General features: G+C 41.2%; 1 protein-coding gene across 1 annotated transcript in view; it reads right to left on the bottom strand.

The window, feature by feature from the left end:
• Positions 1-24,449, bottom strand: part of LOC141051185 (uncharacterized) — a 195,287-nt gene that overhangs the window by 72,479 nt on the left and 98,359 nt on the right. Inside the window, 6 exon segments of the mRNA XM_073548049.1 lie at positions 8,775-9,383; positions 10,513-10,603; positions 11,759-11,853; positions 11,933-12,056; positions 12,140-12,319; positions 12,449-12,598. Of these exon segments, the coding sequence (XP_073404150.1) occupies positions 8,775-9,383; positions 10,513-10,603; positions 11,759-11,853; positions 11,933-12,056; positions 12,140-12,319; positions 12,449-12,598 (1,249 nt within the window).

Raw genomic sequence — 24,449 nt, 5'->3', positions numbered from 1 at the left:
CAATTTTTGCACGACCTCAAAACACTGCATATGAGATAAGAAGTATGAAATCCTTGACTATGAAACTATAAGGCTGGGTAATACAAAACAATATATAGAACAGAGATTAACCCTTCTACATTAGTCCTTTGGAAAGTTCCCTTCCATTCAAAGGAAACTCTGGATCCACTCCCCCTGAAATATACCGTTAAGGGATTACCTTTAGTCACTTAAATTCCTAGTGGGTTTATTTAAATAAATAATTAAAATTTGAACTTAATAATGAACCCCTTTAGCTTGTTGAACTATAAAATACACACAAATAAATTGGATTGCTCCTAATTAGGTAGTTATTACTTTAAGGTGTAATCTGAGTAGATGTCTGGACTCCAGAGGACCAGTAAAGTAGTGAGCGCTGTATATCTTCATGAGAAGTCAGATTAAATGATATTTGCCAGATAAACGTGGGTTAATACCACGGCTCTTCAGGACTGCTGTCGCGGCCGGTGACAGACACTCCACACTTCCCTCTTCTAGCGGCGCGCCGGCATGCACGATGTGAAGCTGTGGCGTGAGATGAGCCAACAGGACCTCCTGTCCCCCTTGGCCGCTATTAACCTTCTCCTCCATACCTTTTCAAGATTCAAAACATCCAACGGTACAAGACAGGGGTGTCTGCTCTCTCCTCTGCTATATGCAATGTGTACTGAACCTGTACCAGCAACGGTCCTCCAGAACTCTAATATCTTGGGGGTAGAAATTAAGGATAAAATATTCAAAATCTCATTGCTTGCAGACGATGTTATTAACCCTTACAAATCCCCAAATAACTCTCCTAAATCTTTTTGACACACTTAGGGAATATGGGCACCTATCAGGGTATAAGATAAATGGAGGCTTTACAGTTTAATATATGCCCCATTAACCCCTTCACGACCCAGCCTGTTTTCACCTTTCTGACCCGGCCAATTTTTACAATTCTGACCACTGTCCCTTTATGAGGTAATAACTCTGAAACGCTTCAACGGATCCCGCTGATTCTGAGAATGTTTTCTGGTGACATATTGTACGTTATGACAGCAGTAAAAGTTCTTCGATATGACTTGTACTTTTTTGTGGAAAAAAAAAAACGAAATTTGACAAAAATTTCGCAATTTTCCAACTTTTAATTTTTATGCCCTTAAATCAGAGAGTCATATTGCACAATTAGTTAATTAATAACATTTCCCACATGTCTACTTTACATCAGCAAAATTTTGGAGCCAAAATAGTTTTTTGTTAGGAAGTTATAAGGGTTAAAAGTTGACCAGCAATTTCTCATTTTTTCAACAAATTTTACAAAACCATTTTTTTTTAGGGACCACCTCACATTTGAAGTGAGTTTGGGGGGTAAATATGACAGAAAATACCCAAAAGTGACACCATTCTAAAAACTGCACCCCTCAAGGTACTCAAAACCACATTCAAGAAGTTTATTATCCCTTCAGGTGCTTCACATGAATGAATGGAATGTGGAAGGAAAAAATAAACATTTAAATTATTTTCACAAACATTTTACTTTAGTACCAATTTTTTTTTTATTTTCACAAGTGTAAAAAGAGAAAATGAACCACAATTTTTTTGTGCAATTTTTCCTGAATACGTCAATACCCCGTATGTGGGGGTAAACCACTGTTTGGGCGCACAGTAGAGCTCGGATAGGAAGGAGCGCCGTTTGACTTTTTCAATGCAGAATTGGCTGGAATTGAGATCGGACGCCATGTCACGTTTGGACAGCCCCTGATGTGACTAAACAGTGGAAACCCCCCAGAAGTGACACCATTTTGGAAACTAGACTACTCAAGGAACTTATCTAGATGTGTGGTGAGCACTTTGAACCCCCAAGTGTTTCCTTAAAGTTTATAATGTAGAGCCTTGAAAATAAAAAATCTTTTTTCCACAAAAATGATTTTTAACCCCCAATATTTTATTTTCACAAGGATAACAGGAGAAATTAGACCACCAAAGTTGTTGTGCAATTTGTCCTGAGTTCACTGACACCCCATATGTGGGGGTAAGCCACTGTTTATGCGCACGGTAGAGCTTGAAAAGGAAGGAGCGCCGTTTGACTTTTTCAAAGCAGAATTGGCTGGAATTGAGATCAGACGCATTTCACGTTTGGAGAGCCCCTGATGTGCCTAAATAGTGGAAACCTCCCACAAGTGACACCGTTTTGGAAGCTAGACCACCCAAGAAACTTATCTAGATGTGTGTAAAGCACTTTGTACCCCCAAGTGTTTCCCTAAAGTTTATAATGTAGAGCCTTGAAAATAAAATCTTTTTCTTCCACAAAAAAGATCTTTTAGCCCAAAATTTTTTATTTTCACAACTGTAACAGGAGAAATTGGACCCCCAAAGCTATTGTCCAATTTGTCCTGAGTACACCCATACCATATATGTGGGAGAAAACTACTGTTTGGGCACACGGTGGGGCTCGGAAGGGAAGTAGTGATTTTATGGAATGCAGACTTTGATGGAATGGTCTGCTTGAGTCCACATCACATTTGAAGTCATTTTGAGGGGTCTATATGATAGAAAATAACCAAAAGTGACACCATTCTAAGAACTCCACCATTCAAGGTGCTCAAAACCACATTCAAGAAGTATATTAACCCTTCAGGTGCTTCGCAAGAATTTTTGGAATGTTTAAAAAAAATGAACATTTAACTTTTCTTCACAAAAAATTACTTCAGATCCAATTTGTTTTATTTTACCAAGGGTAACAGGAGAAATTGGACTGCAAAAGTTGTTGTACAATTTATTCTGAGTACGCTAATACCCCATATGTGGGGGGGGACCACTGTTTGGGCGCATGGCCGAGCTCGGAAGGGAAGTTTGACTTTTCAATGTAAAATTGGCTGGAATTGAGATCAGACGCCATGTTGCATTTGGAGAGCCCCAGGTGTGCCTAAACAGTGGAAAACCCCCAATTCTAACTCCAACCTTAATCCCAACACACCCCCTAACCCTAATCCCAACTCTAACCTCAACCCTAACCCTAGCCCTAATGGGAAAATAGAAATAAATGCTTTTTTAATTTTATTATTTTTCCCTAACTAAGGGGGTGATAAAGGGGGGTTTGATTTACTATTTATGGCGGTTTTTATGTTTGGCAGCTGTCACACGCTAAAAGACGCTTTTTATTGCAAAAAATAGTTTTTACATCACCACATTTTGAGAGCTATAATTTTTCCATATTTTGGCCCAGAGTCAAGTGAGGTCTTATTTTTTGCGGGACGAGTTGACGTTTTTATTGGTACCATTTTCGGGCACATAATATTTTTTGATCGCTTTTTATTCCCATTTTTTGGAGGCAGAATGAACAAAAATCAGCATTTCATGAATTTCTTTTTTTTTTTGGGGGGGGCGTTTATACCGTTACGCCTGTGGTAACATTGATAAAGCGGTTTTATTCTTCGGGTCAGTATGATTACAGAGATACCTCATTTATATCTTTTTTTATGTTTTGGCGCTTTTATACAATAAAAACTATTTTATAGAAAAAATGATTATTTTTGCATCACTTTTGTTCTGAGAGCTATAACTTTTTTATTTTTTCACTGATGACACTGTATGGCGGCTTGTTTTTTGCGGGACAAAACCACGTTTATTTGTATCCATCTTTTTGGTCGCGTTATTCCTCTTTTTGTTCGGCGGTATGATGATAAAGCATTGTTTTTTTGCCTCGTTTTTTATTTATTTTTTTACGGTGTTCACTAAAGGGGTTAACTAGTGGGGACAGTTTTGTAGGTCGGGTTGTTACGGACACGGCGATACTAAATATGTGTACTTTTATTGTTTTTTTCTATTTACATAAATAAATGTATTTATTGGTAAAATATTTAATTTTTTTATTTGGGGATTTAAAAAAAAAAAATATTTTTACACATTATAATTTTTTTTTACTTTATTACATTGTCTCAGGTTGGGACATTACTATATAAAGTCAGATCGCTGATCTGACACTTTGCATAGCACTCTGTCAGATCAGCGATCTGACAGGCAGTGTAGGAGGCTTGCCAGTGCCTGCTCTCAGCAGGCAATGACAAATCACCTCACCGCAGGACCCGGAAGGACCCCGCAGCCATCTTGGAGTCGGGGGTCGCCATGGAGACCACAGGAACAACGCGATTGCGTTGTTCCGGTGGGAGAGCGCAGGGACCCCCCTCCCTGCGCGATTGTTCTGTATGCCGCTGTCAGTACTGGGCGTTGCTGTCACATACAGCTGACACCCGCACCCGATCACCTTGCCGCTCAGCATGAGGCAGCGGTGATTGGGCCACAATACTAGTACTGCTCTGGTCAGAAATGCAGTACCCGCAGAGCAGTACTAGTGCGGCGAGGGTCGGGAAGGGGTTAATTTACAGCAACTAATAATAAACTATAAATTCAGGTGGAAGTTTCTGGGGGTACAGTTATAATCCATATATGGCAATGTATACATTATTAACGTCCCTCCACTATTTAGGGAATTTAAGAACTTATTGACAAAATGGATGCCACTCACAATTTCATTAATGGGTCGAATAGCCTTGCTAAAAATGACCCTTTTACCTAAGCTATAGTATTATTTTGAGACTCTTCCCGTTAATGATCCTTTGGGATAACTTAAATCCTTACAGGCCGCTATAATGAGATTTATTTGGAAGAACAAATGACAGATTGTCTAAATAAATCTTAACCACATATAGATTGCAAGGGGGCCTATCGGTTCCAAATATTATAAAGTATTACTAGGCATCCCATCTTAGAAGAATTCCCTCGTAGGCCTCACTATGGGCATATAACAAATGGACTCAGATCGAAAAATTGTGGATGGCCAGGCCCCTGTACATCCTAACTCTTTTTTGTGGCATAAATCTCATAAATAAGTTGACGTTCAAGAGAAATATGGCTTTCATGCGTGAAAAGTTTTGGATTAGCCTCCCCTAATTCTTCAGTGATCTCCTTCATTTACCAACCTTTAATCCCAAATAGTTTGGAACCACTGATGGTTCACCCGTGGATTTTAGCGGGTCTCTTTAGATTTGCGTATTTGGTGGACAGTGATTCATTGGTGGTCCTTTCATTTTACTTTATTAAATACAACTTCCCCATAACTAATAGAGTTTTTACAGTACATGCTGATCAAGCACCTGGCGTTATCACTCTATGGCTCAATGAGAGTATCTCACCCAACGAATTTTGAAATGTTGTACAAAAGAGTCCACTTTAGGCCTTTTATGAGACCTATATAAGATAATTAACACTCCTCAGACAAGCCCTCCAAAACACATCTTATATGATTAAGTGGGAGACATTGCTGGGAAGACAGCTCCACCCCCAAACTTGGCAATGTTCTTGGGATAAGGCAGCTAAAACTTCTATATGCACGTTGTATAAAAGAGAATCAATATAACATATTAATGTTCTGCTACCACACTCCAGATTTACCTCAAAAGCTTAGCCCCCAATTTTCGAGCACCGGCTGGTGGTGTGGTTCCTCGCACGGTTCACATTATCACATCTTTTACACCTGTGCGGGGTTGTCTGATTTTTGGGAGTCAGTGAAAACTCTAATCCAAAAGGTACTTTTCATAGATGTGGGTCTAAGGTCCTGCAGTTTATCTAATTAATGCCATCCCTAGAGGGTTGGGGAAGAATCCATCCAAACTGTTACATATATTTATAGCTGCTAGGTGCACTCCATTGGAAACAGTCCAATCCCCCTTCCAGCCAGGATTTGCTGCTTAGGATTTTAGATATCCGTGGAATGGAATACTTGACGGCTCTATTGAATTCAAAGATGGATCATTTTGATTCCATCTGGGCTCCTTGCGACTATTTCTGGGTGTAATCTAATATTTAAGATTATTAGGCATATAGATCCCTTCCTTCCCACTCTTTCCTAATGTGTGTGAGTCCTTTCTCATTTGTTTATTATTAGAGATGGGTGGACCCATGGAAGTTCGGGTCCAGCGGGTTCGACCGAAGTTAAAAAAGTTCTGGTTCAGGTACTAGAACAGTACCCAGACCAGAATCTGAACCCAGACCCAATTCACTTGAATGGGGGCCCAAACATCCAGTGCTTGCCAGGCTGTCAGCTGCAGCAAGCACAGCGGCAGTGATTAGCGGTGATGTTATTTAGGTTACCGCTGGTCACTGAGGCTGCGTTCCCAGCCGGGCCCCTGAACTATGGTGACCTCCGGTAAGATCACCGCTAGCACAGTGAGAAAAAGTCTCATGGTGCAGAGTTCACCGGGAGACATTTCTCATTTCTCCCACTGAACTCTCTGAGCTCAGCACTTATTTTTCCCACTAAAAAAACAGTGTGTGGACCCCTCTATTCTTGATAATCAGCCTTGCTAACTCTGGGTTATCGGCCCCAGGTGTCAGTTTTGCCAAGCTGGTTATCAAAAATACAGAGGAACCCACGCCATTTTTTTTAAAAAAACTATTTAGGTGCCTGCTGATGGTTACTCCCATCAGCCACTGACTACTTTCAATGTTATTAGCAGCAGCAGGTATAGGCTGATCACAGCAGTAGTTTCATCAGCCGACTCCAGTGACCGGAGGTAAATATTTTACCTCCGATAATAGTTGCGGGCTCATGCTCTCATTTTCCAGTGTGGGAACCGTGGCTCTCTGACCGGCGGTAAAGATTTCACAATCGGTCAGAAGCAGTGTTTGCCATGCTGTCATGCAGATGACAGTGCAAGAAACACCTGGTGTTCAAGAGGCCGAACCCGAACAGTAACACGGACTTCATGGTGAAGTCCGTGGTCAGTGTCCATGCCCAAACAGCAGGTGTTTGGTACGGACACCAAACGTTAGTGTTCAGGTTCGCCCATGTCTATTTATTGTAAGTAAAAAAATCCCTATAGGTTTTTACTTCAAGTATTTTATACACACTTATGTTTTTTCTTATGTGTTTGTAATGTATTTATGTTATATGTTAACATTTAAGAACCAAAAAAACGAATAAAAGTTAGTTATTAAAAAGAAGCACTTTCTCTGTACGCATAACATCTATTTAAGGCTCCTTATGCCCGCATCTTCCATCATATGTGTGGATTTAGCTCACTGATCAAAGCAGCAGAAACATAGATGAGCTTCAAATGTCCATAGATTGGCTCTTTTCTGGCTTTTATTAAAGTATATTCAACACTGGTAACAAGCATGCAAGTTGTGAGATCCAAACAAAACAAAATCCTGCTCATTTGAGCAGTTACTAAACAATACAACGTCCCTGTCTATCTTACACACAAAATAGAAATTTTACCACTAACATGAAGTACAATATGCCGCAAAAAAAAAAATCTCAGAATCAGTGGGATACGGTGAAGACTTCTAGAGTTATAACCTCGTAAAGTGACAGTGGTCAGAATTGTAAAAACTGGCCTTGTCATTAAGTACCAAATTGGCTCTGTCACTAAGGGGTTAAGAGGAAAAAAAATTTGTATTTCCTTTTTTTTGTCAGGTGGTTGGTTGGGTTTCATGCAGTAGGGATCTGGTATGGTAGAATGAAACTGTAAGGTTATAAGAATGTAAGAAATATGAGCGACACAATACTTTTGTCCATTTAGTGTATATAAAACAAATTAGAGTACTCAATGCGTATAGAATATTACTTGATTATTTGATTTTTGGACAACAGATGTCTATTAGTAACTTCATATATCTTTAATTATAATTTATATTCTAAATTGCTTTCTTTATCATGTTTAATTATATGGCTTTACTTTCTCTCCATTTGAGTTGTTTTGATGGTCAACAAAATATGATTTTCAAGTAAAACATTTCTCACCTTCTAAGAATTATAGTGGCTTCTTCCGTGTGCGAGTTTTTTCAGGAGGTATAGATCTGAATAGTGGGTGAAACGTTTTCCACATTCTGAACATGAAAAGGCCTTCTCAAGTTCTCCCCTGTGTGACTTTTCTTATGTACAACTAAAAGTATTTTCTAATTAAAATAATTCCCACATTATGACCATGAATATGGCTTCTCCCTTGTGTGAGTTCTCTAATGTACAAATAAATATAATTTCCGGCTAAAACATTTCCCATATTTTCGGAACATGAACATGGCTAAGGGCTCACTCACACTTGTGTATAAATCGGACGAGTGCAATGTGAGAACAAATTGGATTGCACTTGTACCAATGTTATTCAATGAGACAACACAAATCATCTGTGTATTTTTTCTCAGCTGTATTCAGCATGAGAAAAAAATAGCAGCAAGCTGCGATTTCACTATGAAATCTGATGCCATATGGACCATCAGTATGGCATCCGATTATTTTTGAGACATTTTATCTCTGTAGCATAGGAAACTTTAAATCATCTTGTAAATAATTAATAGCTGCGAGTAAAAAAAAAAAAAAACAGATTCCATACAAACTGCATACGGATGACAAGTGAGGAAAAAATCGTACCACTTTTTTGGATGAGAGTGGGACGGATTTTTTATACGCAGGTGTTATTCCCTGTGTGACTTCTCTGATGTTTAACAAGACTTGAACTGTCTGCAAAGCAATTTCCACATTCTTAACATGAAAAAGGTTTCTCCCCTGTGTGAGTTCTCTAATTTATAACTATCATTTCTGAGTAAAACATTTCCGACATTCCGAACATGAAAAGGGTTTCTCCCCTGTGTGAGTTCTCTAATTTATAACTATCATTTGTGATTAAAACATTTCCCACATTCGGAACATGAATATGGCTTCTCACCTGTGTGACTTTTCTGATGCATAACAAGAATTGATTTGTCTATAAAACATTTCCCACATTCTGGACATGAAAACGGCTTCTCCCCTGTGTGACCTCTTTGGTGCCTGACAAGATGCGATTTACGGAAAAAACATTTCCCACATTCTGAACATAAATGTGGCTTTTCGCCTGTGTGAATTCTTTGATGTCTAACAAGATTTGATTTATCTGCAAAACTTTTCCCACATTCTGAACATGAAAATGGCTTCTCCCCTGTGTGACTTCTTTCATGTGTTGCAAGTTCTGATTTCTGATTAAAATATTTCCCACACTCTAAACAAGAAAATCTTTTCTCCTTTTTGTGATTTTTTGGATGTGTAACAAAACACATATTGAGGGGAAAACGGTCTTCATATTCTGCATTTGAGAATAACTTCTTTGCTATAAGATCATTTTTAGATTTAATGCCCCTTTTGTGGCGTTTATATTTTTCAATAGTCTGTGATGCATCAGAAGATAGGACCTGTGTGCAAGGATCACATGATAAATCTTTGCTGTGAAGAGATGATGGAATATCTGGAATAGTGACATATACTTCAGTTATATCTTGTGTGATCTCAAGGTCATCTGATATAAACATCGAAGATGTCAGCTGTCCCTCTGATCTCCTAAAGTCATCTGCCAAGAATAAAAACAATTATAAAACAAACCATAAAAGCTGTGTTTTTACAACATTTCTATATATATAAAATGCATAAAACTTGCAAGTTATGTAGCAAAATTCAACAAGATAAAAACAGTTCACAATCTAACAATAGACCTCAGATCAGGAACCATTAGAGCATGACATTTGTTTCATTTTGCTCATTAGTGAAAATAGTGGAATAAAAAGCCATAAAAATGTTTTGCAATCCAAATTGATAAAAAAAACAAGCCCCAATAAGGTTCATAATCTGTGAATGGAAACACAGACGTTGTCCATATTACTAGTAGCTCTAAAACACTAAATAAACAATATGTCCTGTATAGACACGTTTGAAATATGCTGCTGACATAAAGCAGAAAAATGATAAGTGTAGGAAGATAGGTCATCAAGGTCTGATCGGTGGGGGTGTGACATACAGGGTGCCCAGTGATCAGCTGTTCTAGTTATTAAAGCCAGTTATCAAAGTATTCAGCTTTTCCTTCTTATTGTCCTAAGCAGTCTGGATGTTTTCTTGTCCTCTGATTGGGGTCTGGTAATGTGTTGTGATGCCCCCAGAAGGTCTGAAGAGTAAATTCCTTAACTGATGTAAAAATACATAAATCCATGCGACACATTCATTTCTGCAGGGAGTGTGTCAAATGTTGTCGCATGACCCCAATCAGAGGACAATAAAACATCCGGACTCAATATCTATGAACTGTTCCAATATTTATGTTTCTCCCTCTCCCATAATGACAATTCTGCTTCACGTCACTTGTTTTATCTATTGCATTATTTCTGTGCTGTTTTATGTATAAATATGTGATTCTTCAGATTTTGCATTAGTCTATGCTTAATGAAGACCTGAGTAGACTCGAAATCTTGCAATTTGTTGCCATCTTTTCAGTTAGCCATTAAAAGGTATCAACCACTGAGGACTCTCAATTCTAAATATTTCTCTATCTACTGGCTAACACGGTACAAAGATATACTGTATATCTTTCCTGTACCAAAGTATCAAGAAGCACACAGTGATCCAGAGGCAAAATGGTGACCTCTTGATTGAGACATGGCCGGACTGCTGCGCCGATAAAGCAGCCACAGCCAGTGGTTACTACTCACCTGGGTAGTCATATGTAGGAATCTCCTCTTTACACCACTCATCACCAATCACATATGTCTCTATAGTATTAATATCGGTCAGATCTTCATCCTGGAACAAATATTGTAAAAGTCACAGCCAGATGGAGAAGTCACATCTATGATCAGCTCTTATCCTGCCATCTCCACCATTCTCATTACACAAGTATAAATAAACTAGATGGAGGCCTTATGCTATCGCATTGGGAGGGTGGTAATGTCACGATGGGGGCAGGCTTTGCAGGGTTGAGAATCTCCCCCCCATGTGCTCACCCACCTATCCACTCTCTCTTTCCTCTTGTGCTGACTTCTCCCGTCTGTGCTCTCTTCTTTGACCTGTCTACCCCATGTGCTATCCCCCTTGTCTGCTGTCTCTCTCCTTCCTGTGCTGTGTTCTTCCCTCATGTTTGAGCTGTCTCCCCCTGTGCTCTGTCTCTCTCACCCCTGTGTCTGACCGTGTACAGAACATACCACAGCTCCTGGGCAGGGGAGGAAGCAAAAGACAATACTGACATTACAGCAGGAGATCGCAGAGGATACATTTTGTGAGGTAAAATATTGTATAAAAACAGTCAGTGAAATATTCACCTCACAAAATTAATCCTCTATGATCCCCTGCTGTAATGTCAGTATTGTCTTTTGCTTCCTCCCCTGCCCAGGAGATGTGGTATGCTCCGTACACGGTCAAACACAGGCAATTTTTAAAATGAACTTTCGTTCGTGGGAAAACTCCTTTAATGTGACAGACTTCCTCTGCATGTAGACACGTCGCGCATCTGCCACTGGGATCAGCCGAATTAGTCACTGCTCCTTTGCGGAATTCGCACAGGCGCAGTGCGACGGTGTTCTGCTGGTGGTACCGCGCAAGAGGCTGCGTGAGTGTGTGTGAGAGTGTGTTTGTGTGGTGCGTACGGCGTATAGAGTGTGTGTGAATGTGTGTGGTGCGTAAGGCGTATAGAGTGTGTGTGGTGCGACGGTGTTCCGCTGGTGGTACTGAGCAATAGGTTGGTACCAGCAGCAGTTTCCATATTGTGACACCCATCACTTGGGTGTCCCAATATGGCGGTCGGTGAACTTCCTCCGCTTGGAATTCTGGGAAAGGGTGACATCTGGACAGAACAGGAAATTAAAACATTACAAGGCAATTATATGAATAGATAATACTGGTGGATAAAACAAGACTAAGCACATCATAGAGGAGATCTCATTACACCTTCTCTCTATCTACCTGATGATCCTGAGGGACATCGAGATCTTCTTGTTTACATTCCTGTGGAAGAAGATGGGGACATCTCTCTGGTGTTGTCCTCTTACTGGACAGAACTGGAGGAAACACATACCGGGACTGAATTAATTTTTTACAAACAGATAATTAATGGCTCTGTGTATTTAGTCCTATTACCTGGTGATGTGAGGGGCTGGGAAACCTCCATCATGACGTCTTTGTACAGATCTTTGTGTCCTTCTAAATACTCCCACTCCTCCATGGAGAAATAGACGGCGACATCCTGACACCTTAAAGGAACCTGACACATACAATGATACCGTCATCCCCCCGATCCCTTCATAGAGTTACTGTATATTGTCCCAGAATTCCCAGCAGTGTCACCTCTCCAGTCAGCAGCTCAATCATCTTGTAGGTGAGTTCTAGGATCTTCTGGTCATTGATGTCCTTATGTATCAGGGGGTGAGGTGGAGGTCCCCTGATTGGGCTAAGGGTTCTTCCCCATCCCTCAGACACATGGGCCTGACAGCGCTCACTAGAGGTCTTCTTCACTACAGTGTAATCCTGGTTATGGAGAGACACAATAATAAATCTCACTACAGACATATCCAGAGTCATCATTTCTTTAGCTCCATAAATCTGCTTTTCCCACTGAGAAGAATGGTGTAAAGTGACATCATCAGAATCTCTCACCTCTCCAGTAAGTCGGAAGAGGATCTCTAGGGTGAGGTGTAATATTCTCTCCGTCATTTTGTCCTTGTCCGTATCCATCCTTGACGGGTCAATCAGGAAAAGTCTCTAATATAGAAGATCTCCACTGTGATGATCCAATAGTGTAGGGATCTTAATGGGGAGAAGATGTAAAATTATAAAGGATCCTGTGTAATATTACAATTACTGGAGATGCTAAAGGGAAACATGTTGATGCTGGATTCTCTCATAGGTACTGATGGCTCGGTTCTGGGGAATTGATGGAGAGAGCTTAGTACAGCACTTATCTGTTCCCGTCAGCCCCCTGCACCTGTGCAGCCATCACTCCTCTGGTTGTGTAGTAAAAAGATATGAGGGGCTTGGGATTCTTGCAGTAGTGATGAATTGGCTCCAAGTGATCATTTATCAATGGTTGCAAAACCCCTTTACCCATTCTAAAACGGTCACTCAAAGTCATAGCGCTGAGGCAGTTTGTAACTTGAGGCCTTATTACATCACACCAACTGTAGAGGCTCAAAAGCTAGCAGTTCAACTCCTTAGATGCTGCAGTCAATGGTGACTGTAATCTATACACTATCAGGGAGTTTTTTTAACAGACTCCAAATGTATTCTGCAGTAGGACAATGAAACCAAACATACAGTCAAAATCATTAATTAGTAATTTGAGCATAACGAAGAACAAGAAGTCCTAGAAGTGATAATATGGTCTCTACAAAGCCCTGATCTCAACGCCATCTAATCTACCTGGGATTTCATGGAGAGAAAGATTTGTGCGAGCCGACATCCACAGAAGATCTGTAGTTCTTTCTCCCAAGATGTTTGGAACAATCTTCCTGCAGAGTTCCTTAAAAAATTTAGAGTACTTGTATCTAGAAAAGTTGATATTTTGCCGCTGTTTTTAAGGCAGATAAAACAAAACCATATGGCACAAAATAGTATATATCCCAATAGAGTCACCTACTTTGTAGTATCGACTCAAAGGGAATTGAAGATGGACACTCCAGCATAACATATTACACAAAAACAATTGGAGTACAAGTCCGATTTATGGAAAAATATCAAATTTTATTAGACATATAGTAATACTGACATAACAATATATACAGAAAATAGAAAGGATCAGGTAATATCAGCTGCTTTGGTCCAACAATTCTCAATATAAAGTGCTAAGTGCCTATGGTGGATATGGGCTATATATTAGGGACTCAAAATTACCAGGGGATCATATCAGGTGCGCATCCTGAAAAAACTCCCACTATCCCATGCATAAGTGCTTACCCATAATGGATTCTACCAGGACCTGTGCAGCGCCGCCACTGATGCGCGTTTCGCCTCTTTCTCAAGGTGCCGTGATGTGTTGCGTGAGGGACCAGGTTTAAATACCCTGTCAGCAGGTGCCCCATTAATTGGCGCATGTGTCCGGTCACCCGCCCCGGAAGTTGCATCACCACCGGCGACAGCATGGCGTCGCATGTCAGAGGACGTCGCTCTGACGTCACTGAACCGCAAGCGTCACTGGTGCGCCTCAGCAATGCTCCATGGGCGAATACCGCAGACATGCGCATTAGAGCCTCAATTCCTGCAATACATCAATAGGAAGGCTATATCCTATGAAAGTGACTATTAAATGTGAATGTGTGCTTCAAATAATGTCAATTAAACTATATATAGAGCATAAAAGTTATCAAATGCCTCTAATTGCAGTACATTGGTGATCAAATAAATATTGATGCATCGTAAAAAATCTCCTCCGTGTTTGATTTATCTGCAATAACATTATTACACAGTGCATGTAATATATTTTAAAAAACTAATTAATAAAAATTATAAGCACATTAAATATTACACCATATGTGAATATATTAGAATAATCCAATCCTCCCATCTTGATGTGTGTTCTTGAACCAATGGAATAACCCCATGGATCCCTCCAGATCTTCCTCACTCAAACGTCATGGAAATATGCGGTAGCCAATTACAAGATCAAAACTGAACAAGGAAACAATAAATAAATAAATAAATAATAAGACAAAACATACTACACAAACAATATTTACAGAAATGAGCTAAAACTCAACTGCTCATTGAGTCCAGCCGGTGTCACTGTGTCAAGAACTGTGATCCACCGGCATTCCCCCTGAGCTAACGCATGTTTGGTGTCACCACCCCTTATTCCCGCACGGATCCTATCAATGCCCCAAGCCTGGAGCCCATTCGGATCGCAACTGTGTTTAAGACGAAAATGTCTAGGGATGGGTTTAAGACTATTTACATCCTCCACTTCACGGGTGGCCATTATGTCTCTCACATGTTCTCGTATACGAACACGTAATTCACGTGTAGTTAATCCAACATATATTAGCCCACATGGGCAAACTGTGCAGCGTCAGTGGCGGCGCTGCACAGGTCCTGGTGGAATCCATTATGGGTAAGCACTTATGTATGGGATAATGGGAGTTTTTTCAGGATGCGCACCTGATATGATCCCCTGGTACTATTGAGTCCCTAATATATAGCCCATATCCACCATAGGCACTTAGCACTTGATATTGAGAATTGTAGGACCAAAGAAGCTGATATTACCTGATCCTTTCTATTTTCTGTATATATTGTTATGTCAGTATTACTATATGTCTAATAAGATTTGATATTTTTCCATATATCGGACTTGTACCCCAATTGTTTTTGTGTAATATGTTTTTAAGGCAGATGTCGGTCACATCAAATATTGATGCGATTTAGATTTTTCTTTTGTTTACTCTGCATTTTGTTAAATGATAAAATAAATTATTGAAAGCATTCTTTCTTTGCTACACTTTTTTCACATATGCCTTCCATTTTTGCATAGCACTGAATGTACCATAAAATGCCAATGGGGTATAACTCAACCATTAAAATCCTGGAAAAAAAAAGTGGTAATATGTTTGCAAACATTGCAGTGAATTGTAGCTAAGGAAAACTATATTTAAATAATGATTTGTTCTGTGGTTTGGCTTAGGTGTGACTTTAGTGACTTTGGATGCTGGGAGTTTAGAAAGGAGAGGCTTGTACAAATTTGCTCCACTTTTGACAATACCATCTAGTGTACATTTTGTTGCAGGTTTTCAATTGTTGATGAGCTGTCTAAGAGTGCATTCTGCTGTGCGAGGTACAGGGGTGGACATACCATTGGTGCAACCCTGCCGCACAAGGGCCTAAGAGATAAGGGAGCACACACTTCCACCTCCAAAGCTGCTTTAAGCTTCTGACACAAACCCTTGACTCGTCTGCAAAGGGTCCATATACTGTTCTTGTACAGGGGCCCTCTTCTATTTGTGTACAACCCTGGCAAGATGTGTGCTCATTTTACATTTGGAAGCCCTGATAATGGATCTAAATGAGCAGCTTGCAACACGGAGATCTATAAACAATATGGAAAGGAATTTGCTGCTCACTGAACAGGCACTCACTTGGGTAAATGTGGGAGAGGATGGCAGCATGGAGTTGCAGGACAGTGAGGCAGCTAGCTGGATAACAGAAGGCATGGTCGAAGGAAGAGTGTTAGGCGTCGGGTTCCTGGCACTGCACAGCGGGAATCCCGAGCTTTGCCTTCGGCAGTCTCCCATTCCTCTCCAGCCACAGTGGAGCCTGCTCAGCAGACTCGTCGATCCCAACGCTCTGCTCACACCAGCACTGTGGGTTTGGTTGCTGCTGCCACCTCTGGTCCAGCTATAGCAACGGATGCTGGTCAGCAGCGAATGATTCCAGGGACTAAGTCCTCCTTTTGGTCCACTGAGCAAGCCCGTGGGATGATCTCCCATTGGAGATCGGAGGTCACATGTTCAGGTCCTTCTCCACCTAGGATTGGACGATCAGGAAGGTTCCGGAAGGACGCAGCTATAAAAGGTTTGCATGGCCGCCACGCCATGCGCTATGATAGACATTGAATCTTTTGCTTTAGTGGTGTGTTATGAATGGGTCACCGAGGAGGAGAGCAGGCCCAGGCTAAGCCACAGAAAACCAGAGAGGTTGGTAACTAAGCGGACTGCAGACTCCTGATCCTATCCACACAACAAGCAGTAGCCGTGGAGCGTACCTACGATGATCCTAGACACCTCAGCACAGCCGGAGAGCTAACTAAGCTTAAAGCAAGAAAGGGGAAATCTAAACTGCCCCAGAGCAGACCCCAAAGGAATAGATAGCCCTCAAACATATACTGTCGGTGAGACAAGATGAAAACACAAACGCAGGCAGGAAAATAGACTGAGCAAATGAGGGGGCCCACACTGACTAGACAGGAAAGGAAAGACACTGTCTGCAATCACGCAAAAAACCCTGCAAAAAGTCCAACACGTCTGATGCACAAAAACACTGAAGTCGCATGACTTCGCCCCCAACTATATCAGCACTCTGGTATATTCCGAAAGCAGAGCAAAAAGAGACCAATCTAACAGGGGACAAAACAAACTGGCACAAGCAGTAACATATGGGCGGTGATTCAGTACAACCCCAGCCAGAGCTGGCTGACCCGCACAAAGCAGAGATAGACAAAACCAGATCAAATGCAAACAGAATAGCAAATGAACCACTTAGCTGAACATCCAGGGACAGATCTGGAGACATCAGACCTCAGGAGGAACAGGAAGAAAATCACCAGCAGGGATAGAGGGAGTCGGCTGTCTTAAATCCCAATCTGAAACCCCAGATCGCCAATCGTCATCCTCATTATCAGGTGGCAAGCCTCTGTCAATCAGATCAGCTCCATTACCTCCAGTAACCACCAGAAGGAGGCCAGAAAGAGAACTCGCAACCCCTCTGTCAATCTGACCAGCTCCACTACCTTCAGTAATAACCAGAGGGAGGCCAGAAAGCAAATTCACAACAGTGGTGTGTCTGAAGATGGATGTATGATTCTGGTGACTGGCTCATTATGATCCCTCTTCCTTGGTTGTCTATGAGTTAGGGTCTTAGAGGTAGTCCCAGCAGCTAGCACTAGTACTGCTTAGCGCCGCAGTGCAGTTAGCTCTGGTTCCATTAGCACCAGTGGGCGTCAGACAGTGCAGACACAACTCCGCAGTTACCGCAGTGGCTACCTGTGCGGCACTATGCGCAGTTACTAGCGCTTTCCAGCACGGTTCTTATGCTGGATAGTGGCGACCGCCAGGGTAGTAGTAGCACCCGCTCTGTGCGGTGTACTATTCCCACTCGTGTCCTGTGACGCTAATATGCCGGCTAGTACGGACTCCGTGTGGTAACAGAGTCCGCTCTTGCAAGCACCGGGTCAGTGGTTGCACGCCGGTGTCCGGCTACCACCTGTGTTATTGCATCCGTCATTGTCTAGCAGCTGTTTCCATCTCTGCACGGTGGACCCCAGGCTGCGAATGCTCCATATACCATCTTCTTTATCTGGTGCGTTCCGCTAGCCCTTAACAAAGAGTGTCAGGGAGGCTAATCCTAATCTGGCAACCCCAACAAGTGTCAATACAGAGTAGCACTGCTGCAGCAAGATATGTCATTTGGAAGTCGAGGAAGTGTCTATATTAAGGGGGAAATATGAGCTCAGGGCAAGCCAGACAAGTGCTGGGATTCCATTACTAAGGGAACAGATAGTGCAATCTGTCACATAGATGGATAGACGAACGTTGTGTTGTCTTCCTGGCGCTTGAGTTCAAACCATAGCAGATCGGGTGGACAGATTATAATCTGTCAACACAAAAAAAACAATCAGCAAAGGTAATATGTCTGTTTTATGGAGTTTGATGTGCTGAATCCAAAAATGTGCTTAGTTTTGCTCCATCACATAAAATTTCTGAGACAGAAGTATTTTTGTTATTCCGTTATTTCTGCATTTTCAATGTATGTGGTTTTCCTATGTTATTCCTATTTCTTTGCTTTCTTAATTGTGAACAACATCAGTAAAGGTTTTAGAGAGTTTTATGGGAAGGAGTATTGACAGTGCGGTCAACCAATGACTACTCGGAAAGTCACATGTTATGGGAGGAGCTAACTGTTATGAGGCGGTAAGACTTGAGTCAGTCAGAAAAGGATGGTGATGGCAGCAAGGACTGGTATGTGAGACTCTGACAGGAGACCGGCCTCTACAGGGATCTGAGCCCTGCCACAGGGAGATAGAAGGGAAGGCAGCGGACAGCCGCCATTGTGAGAGGATTTACACTGCATTTCTGGGAGGGCAAGTCACCTCAGAGGGAGGAAAACAGCTCAACCACTGAGGTGTAACTGAGTGAGGGTCTCCACAGAGAGAGAACCTGAAAGCAGCCAATGTCACACTGAGAAACTGTCTGCAAATGTTCATCTGTAAGGAATAGGCTGACCAGTTTACCTCACAACTGTATATAGTTATCTACCAGATTACCTCCAGCAAAATCAGTTCTAAATACAAGCTGCCGCTGTCATCTCTGGGGAAATATCTACATATAGTGGGTCAGCTCATCGCATTTTTTTTTTTCAGTTTGTCACCACCATTGAACTGAACTTACTCCACTGTTTTATCTGATTTAAAGGAGAAAAATGCCCCGACAGTGTATCAATCATCCGAACAGATTCTGCTATGTGTGTGGTTCTTTTCCACCAAAAGGCCAAGTACGTTCAATCACTCATGATATTAAAAAGATGTATCGTATGTAGTGACAGCTTGGTGATCAAGACAAAATCTGGGTCCCTCATGTGATATGCTCAAGTTGTTCAAGTGGTCTTCGTGACTGGTGGAATAAGAAGAAAGTGGCTATATTATTTGCCGTTCCCATGATTTGGAGAGAACCCAAAAATCATAGTGATGACTGCTACTTTTGTTTTGTCAAACTGAAGGGCTTTTCTACAAAGAACAAATACAGTATAAGATTAATTACCCTGAACTTGAATCTGCGATTAGGCCAGTTCCACATGATGGTACCTTACCAGTTCCTGTACCACCGTTGTCTGGATTGGATGAAGATGAAGTAGAATATGAAGACTATGGAGCTGAAGCTATTGGCAAAGATATGGTGACCTCAAGTCAAGATGAGTATGCACCTGATGGAGCAGCCGAGCAGCCAGAACACTTTACTCAACATGAATTAAATGATCTCATCAGAGACCTTTCATTGTCAAAAGATAAAGCTTCTTGCATCTGGGGTTGAAACAGAAGAATCTTCTTCATGATGATGTCAAAGTGTGTTATTACCGACACAGAAGTAACACTTTAACACAATTTTTCACAGTTGAAGGACCAATGGTGCACTGTAACAATGTGAATGGCCTCTTCGAAGAACTGAATCAAGAGTATTTTGTTGCAGATTGGCGATTATTTATTGACTCATCCCAGAGAAGTATGAAAGCAGTGTTGCTTCACAATAGAAATATGAAACCATCAATCCCTATTGCTCACTCATGTCATCTAAAGGAAAGTTATGAAAATCTGTCAGTTGTTTTGGATGCTATACAATATAAGCATCATCAATGGAATATCTGTGGAGATTTGAAATTAATTGGTCTGCTATGGAAATGCAAGGAGGTTTCACAAAACATTGTTGCCTCTTGTGTTTATGTGACAGTAGAAATACAGTAGAGCATTATGTTCATCTTGATTGGGGGCCGAGAAACATCTCTGCTCCAGGTAGAGACAATGTTCAGCATAATCCTTTAGTTGCTCCAACAAAAATCTTTCTTCCTCTACTACATATAAAGTTGGGTTTGATTAAAGACTTTGTGAAAGCAATGGCAAAGACAAATTCTCAAGGGTTCCAGTACATTTCACAGAAATTCTCCAGCATTTCACCAGCAAAACTGAAGGAAGGGGTATTTGTTGGTCCTCAGATCAGAGAGCTTATGATAGATGATGTGTTTGAAGGAACTCTAAGTGATAAGGAATTGAGAGCTTGGAAAAGCTTCAAGTGGATCTGTGAAAACTTCTTAGGAAAACAAAAATCTCCAGAATATGTTGAAGGTGTTGAGGAACTGCTAAATGCATACCAGTGTCTTGGATGTCGCATGTCTCTGAAAGTGCACTTTTTGCATTCATATTTAGATTTCTTCCCTCAAAATCTTGGGGATGTAAGCGATGAACAAGGCGAGCGGTTTCACCAGGACATTAAAGTAATGGAACACCGCTACCAGGGTTTTTGGAATGACTCAATGATGGCAGATTACTCTTGGAGGTTATATAGGGACAACCCTGAAAAATCGTATCAACGACAGTCTGATGTCAAGCACTTTTAATTTCTGCTCATATTTTGAGTTCTATTTTGCATGTGAAATTATGTTGGTTTAATAAAAACTGTTTTGTAAGGTGAAGCATTTTTTTCTGATATGTAGATTACTGTTTTCTTAATATCGCCAGTATATTTCCTATACCTTATAATAATGATGCTGCTCCATGGAAACTATACGTGCTACAGAAAAACTATATACATCTTTGAAATCAAGACAAAAAGATGATTAAGAAAAGTACAGTCACCTGCGATGACTACAAAAAATATTTTTTGTAGACCTGTGATTAGGATGGGTTGGTAAGGACCTAGCGGTATGGTGCAGGTTGGCACCAATGACAAAGTTAGAGGTAGACGAAAGGTCCTTAAAAATCATTCCAGGGAATTAGGCCGAAAGTTTAAGGCAAGGACCACGAAGGTAGTATTATCGGAAATACTGCCTGTACCACATGCCTCACCAGAGAGGTGGCGAGAGACTAGGAAGGTGAATAAGTGGCTCAGGAATTTATGTTGGAAGGAGAGTTTGGGGTTTATGGAAAACTGGGCCAAATTCTCAGTTGGAAAAAGGCTCTACACTAGAGATGGGCTCAACCTTAATGGGGAGAAGGCCGCTCTGCTGGAGGAAAGAATGGTTAGAAGGTAGGAGGAATGTTTAACATACAGACTGGGGGAGGGCAATTCTATATAGAAGAAGATACTGTAGATAGTGACCTGGAGATAAGTAATTAAATTGGCCGTGGCATAACAGGAGGGCAATGGCAATAAGTACACTAACGATGAATAGAGGTACAGAGAAATATATTAAGTGCATGACTGATGAATCAGATCTAATATGGTTGGAGAAAATTACCGTATTTGATATTGTGGAAAAAATGGAGACATGGCTGGACAAGAGCTATGACTGGGCTGTTATTTAACAGAGTTATAGTCTGTTCAGGAATGACCATACAAATAAGAGAAGGAGAGAGGTTTATTTACATGTAAAATCATCCCTAAAGCTCATCCTGCATGATAATACAGTGGGGAAAATAAGTATTTAATACATTCCCGATTTTGCAAGTTTTCCCACCTACAAAGAATAGAGAGGTCTGTAATTTTTATCGTAGGTACACTTCAACTGTGAAACAGAATCTTCAAAAAAATCCAGAAAATCACATTGTATGATTTTTACATAATTAATTTGCATTTTATTGCATGAAATATGTATTTGATACAATAGAAAAACAGAACTTAATATTTAGTACAGAAACCTTTGTTTGCAATTACAGAGGTCAGACATTTCCTGCAGTTCTTGAACAAGTTTGCACACACTGCAGCAGGGATTTTGGCCCACTCCTCCGTACAGATCTTCTCCACACCTTTCAGTTTTTGGAGCTATCACTGTGCAACACTGAGTTTCAACTCCTTCCAAAGATTTTCTATTGGGTTCAGGTCAGGAGACTGGCTAGGCCACTCCAGGCCCTTGAAATGCTTCTTACGAAGCCACTTCTTAGCTGCCATGGCTGTGTGTTTCAAGTCATTGTCAGGCTAGAAGACCTAGCCACGACCCATCTTCAATGCTTTAACTGAGGGAAAAAAATCTTGCGATACATGACTCCTTCCATCCTCCGTTCAATTCGGTGCAGTCGTCCTGTGCCCTTTCCAGAAAAGAAACCCCAAAGTATGATGTTTCCCCCACCATGCTTCACGGTTGGAACGGTGTTCTTGGGGTTGTATGGATACTTCTTCCTCCAAATACGGCAAGTGGAGTTGATAGAAAAAAGTTCCATTTTCGTCTCATCTGACCACATGACCTTATTCCATGCCTCCTCTGGATCATCCAGATGGTTATTGGTGAACTTGAAACAGGCCTGGACATGTGCTAGTGTGAGCTTGGGGACCTTGTGTGTCCTGCAGGATTTTAATCCATGACGGCGTATTGTGTTACTAACGATAATGTTTGAGACTGTGGTCCCAGCTCTATTCAGATCATTGACCAGGTCCTCCTGTGTAGTTCTGGGCTGATTCCTGACCTTTCTCAGAATAAGGCCGGCGCCTCACACAACATATAAAAATACGGACCGTATTGTACAGGCCGTAATACGCATAAATGGTCCCTAAATAGTGATCAGTATGTCATCCATTTTCAGGGTGTGGCCGCGTATTTTGTGCATGTAACCATTCGTATGTAATCCGTATGGCATCCGTATGCGGAGATTTTCTCGCAGGTTTGCAAAATGGACATATAATGGATCCCTATGATAGGTTAAGACCCAAACGAAAGAATAGATATATACACATAGAATACACACACACACATATGCATATATATATATATATATATACACTCACTGGCCACTTTATTAGGTACACCATGCTAGTAAGGGGTTGGACCCCCTTTTGCCTTCAGAACTGCCTCAATTCTTCGTGGCAGAGATTCAACAAGGTGCTGGAAGCATTCCTCAGAGATTTTGGACCATATTGACATGATGGCATCACACAGTTGGCGCAGATTTGTCGGCTGCACATCCCTGATGCGAATCTCCCGTTCAACCACATCCCAAAGATGCTCTATTGGATTGAGATCTGGTGACTGAGGAGTCCATTTGAGTACAGTGAACTCATTGTCATGTTCAAGAAACCAATCTGAGATGATTCGAGCTTTATGACATAGCGCATTATCCTGCTGAAAGTAGCCATCAGATGTTGGGTACATTGTGGTCATAAAGGGATGGACATGGTCAGCAACAATACTCAGGTAGGCTGTGGCGTTGCAACGATGCTCAATTGGTACCAAGGGGCCCAAAGAGTGCCCAGAAAAAATTCCCCACACCATGACACCACCACCACCAGCCTGAACCGTTGATACAAGGCAGGATGGATCCATGCTTTCATGTTGTTTACGCCAAATTCTGACCCTACCATCCGAATTTCGCAGCAGAAATCGAGACTCATCAGACCAGGCAACGTTTTTCCAATCTTCTACTGTCCAATTTCGATGAGCTTGTGCAAATTGTAGCCTCAGTTTCCTGTTCTTAGCTGAGAGGAGTGGTACCCAGTGTGGTCTTCTGCTGCTGTAGCCCATCTGCCTCAAAGTTCGACGCACTGTGCGTTCAGAGATGCTCTTCTGCCTACCTTGGTTGTAACGGGTGGCAATTTGAGTCACTGTTGCCTTTCTATCAGCTCGAACCAGTCTGCCCATTCTCCTCTGACCTCTGGCATCAACATGGCATTTCCGGCCACAGAACTGCCGCTCACTGGATTTTTTTTCTTTTTCGGACCATTCTCTGTAAACCCTAGAGATGGTTGTGCGTGAAAATCCCAGTAGATCAGCAGTTTCTGAAATTCTCAGACCAGCCCTTCTGGCACCAACAATCATGCCAAGTTCAAAGGCACTCAAATCACCTTTCTTCCCCATACTGATGCTCGGTTTGAACTGCAGGAGATTGTCTTGACCATGTCTACATGCCTAAATGCACTGAGTTGCCGCCATGTGATTGGCTGATTAGAAATTAAGTCTTAACACACAGTTGGACAGGTGTACCTAATAAAGTGGCCAGTGAGTGTATATATATATATATATATATATATATATATATATATATATTTTTTTTTTTTTCTTTCATAGAGTTCTACATAGTAGAATAGCCACTAATTCAATTGCCGGCTTCTGTAAAATCATTCCCCAACCCGACATGAAATGACACATAGTTTACATACAGTAAATCATTTCATGTTTTTTTTTATATGTCCCTGACTAATAATTAGATGAGGGTTTGTGTGTAAAATTTGGGACGTCTAGGTGTTAAATTAAGGGGTTA

This window comes from Dendrobates tinctorius, unplaced genomic scaffold (genome assembly GCF_039654945.1).
Source record: "Dendrobates tinctorius isolate UK_male_01 unplaced genomic scaffold, ASM3965494v1 ptg000155l, whole genome shotgun sequence".
Classification (NCBI taxonomy): domain Eukaryota; kingdom Metazoa; phylum Chordata; class Amphibia; order Anura; family Dendrobatidae; genus Dendrobates; species Dendrobates tinctorius.
Note: the sequence above shows the minus strand (reverse complement) of the source record. Positions and strands in the feature narration are given on the sequence as shown.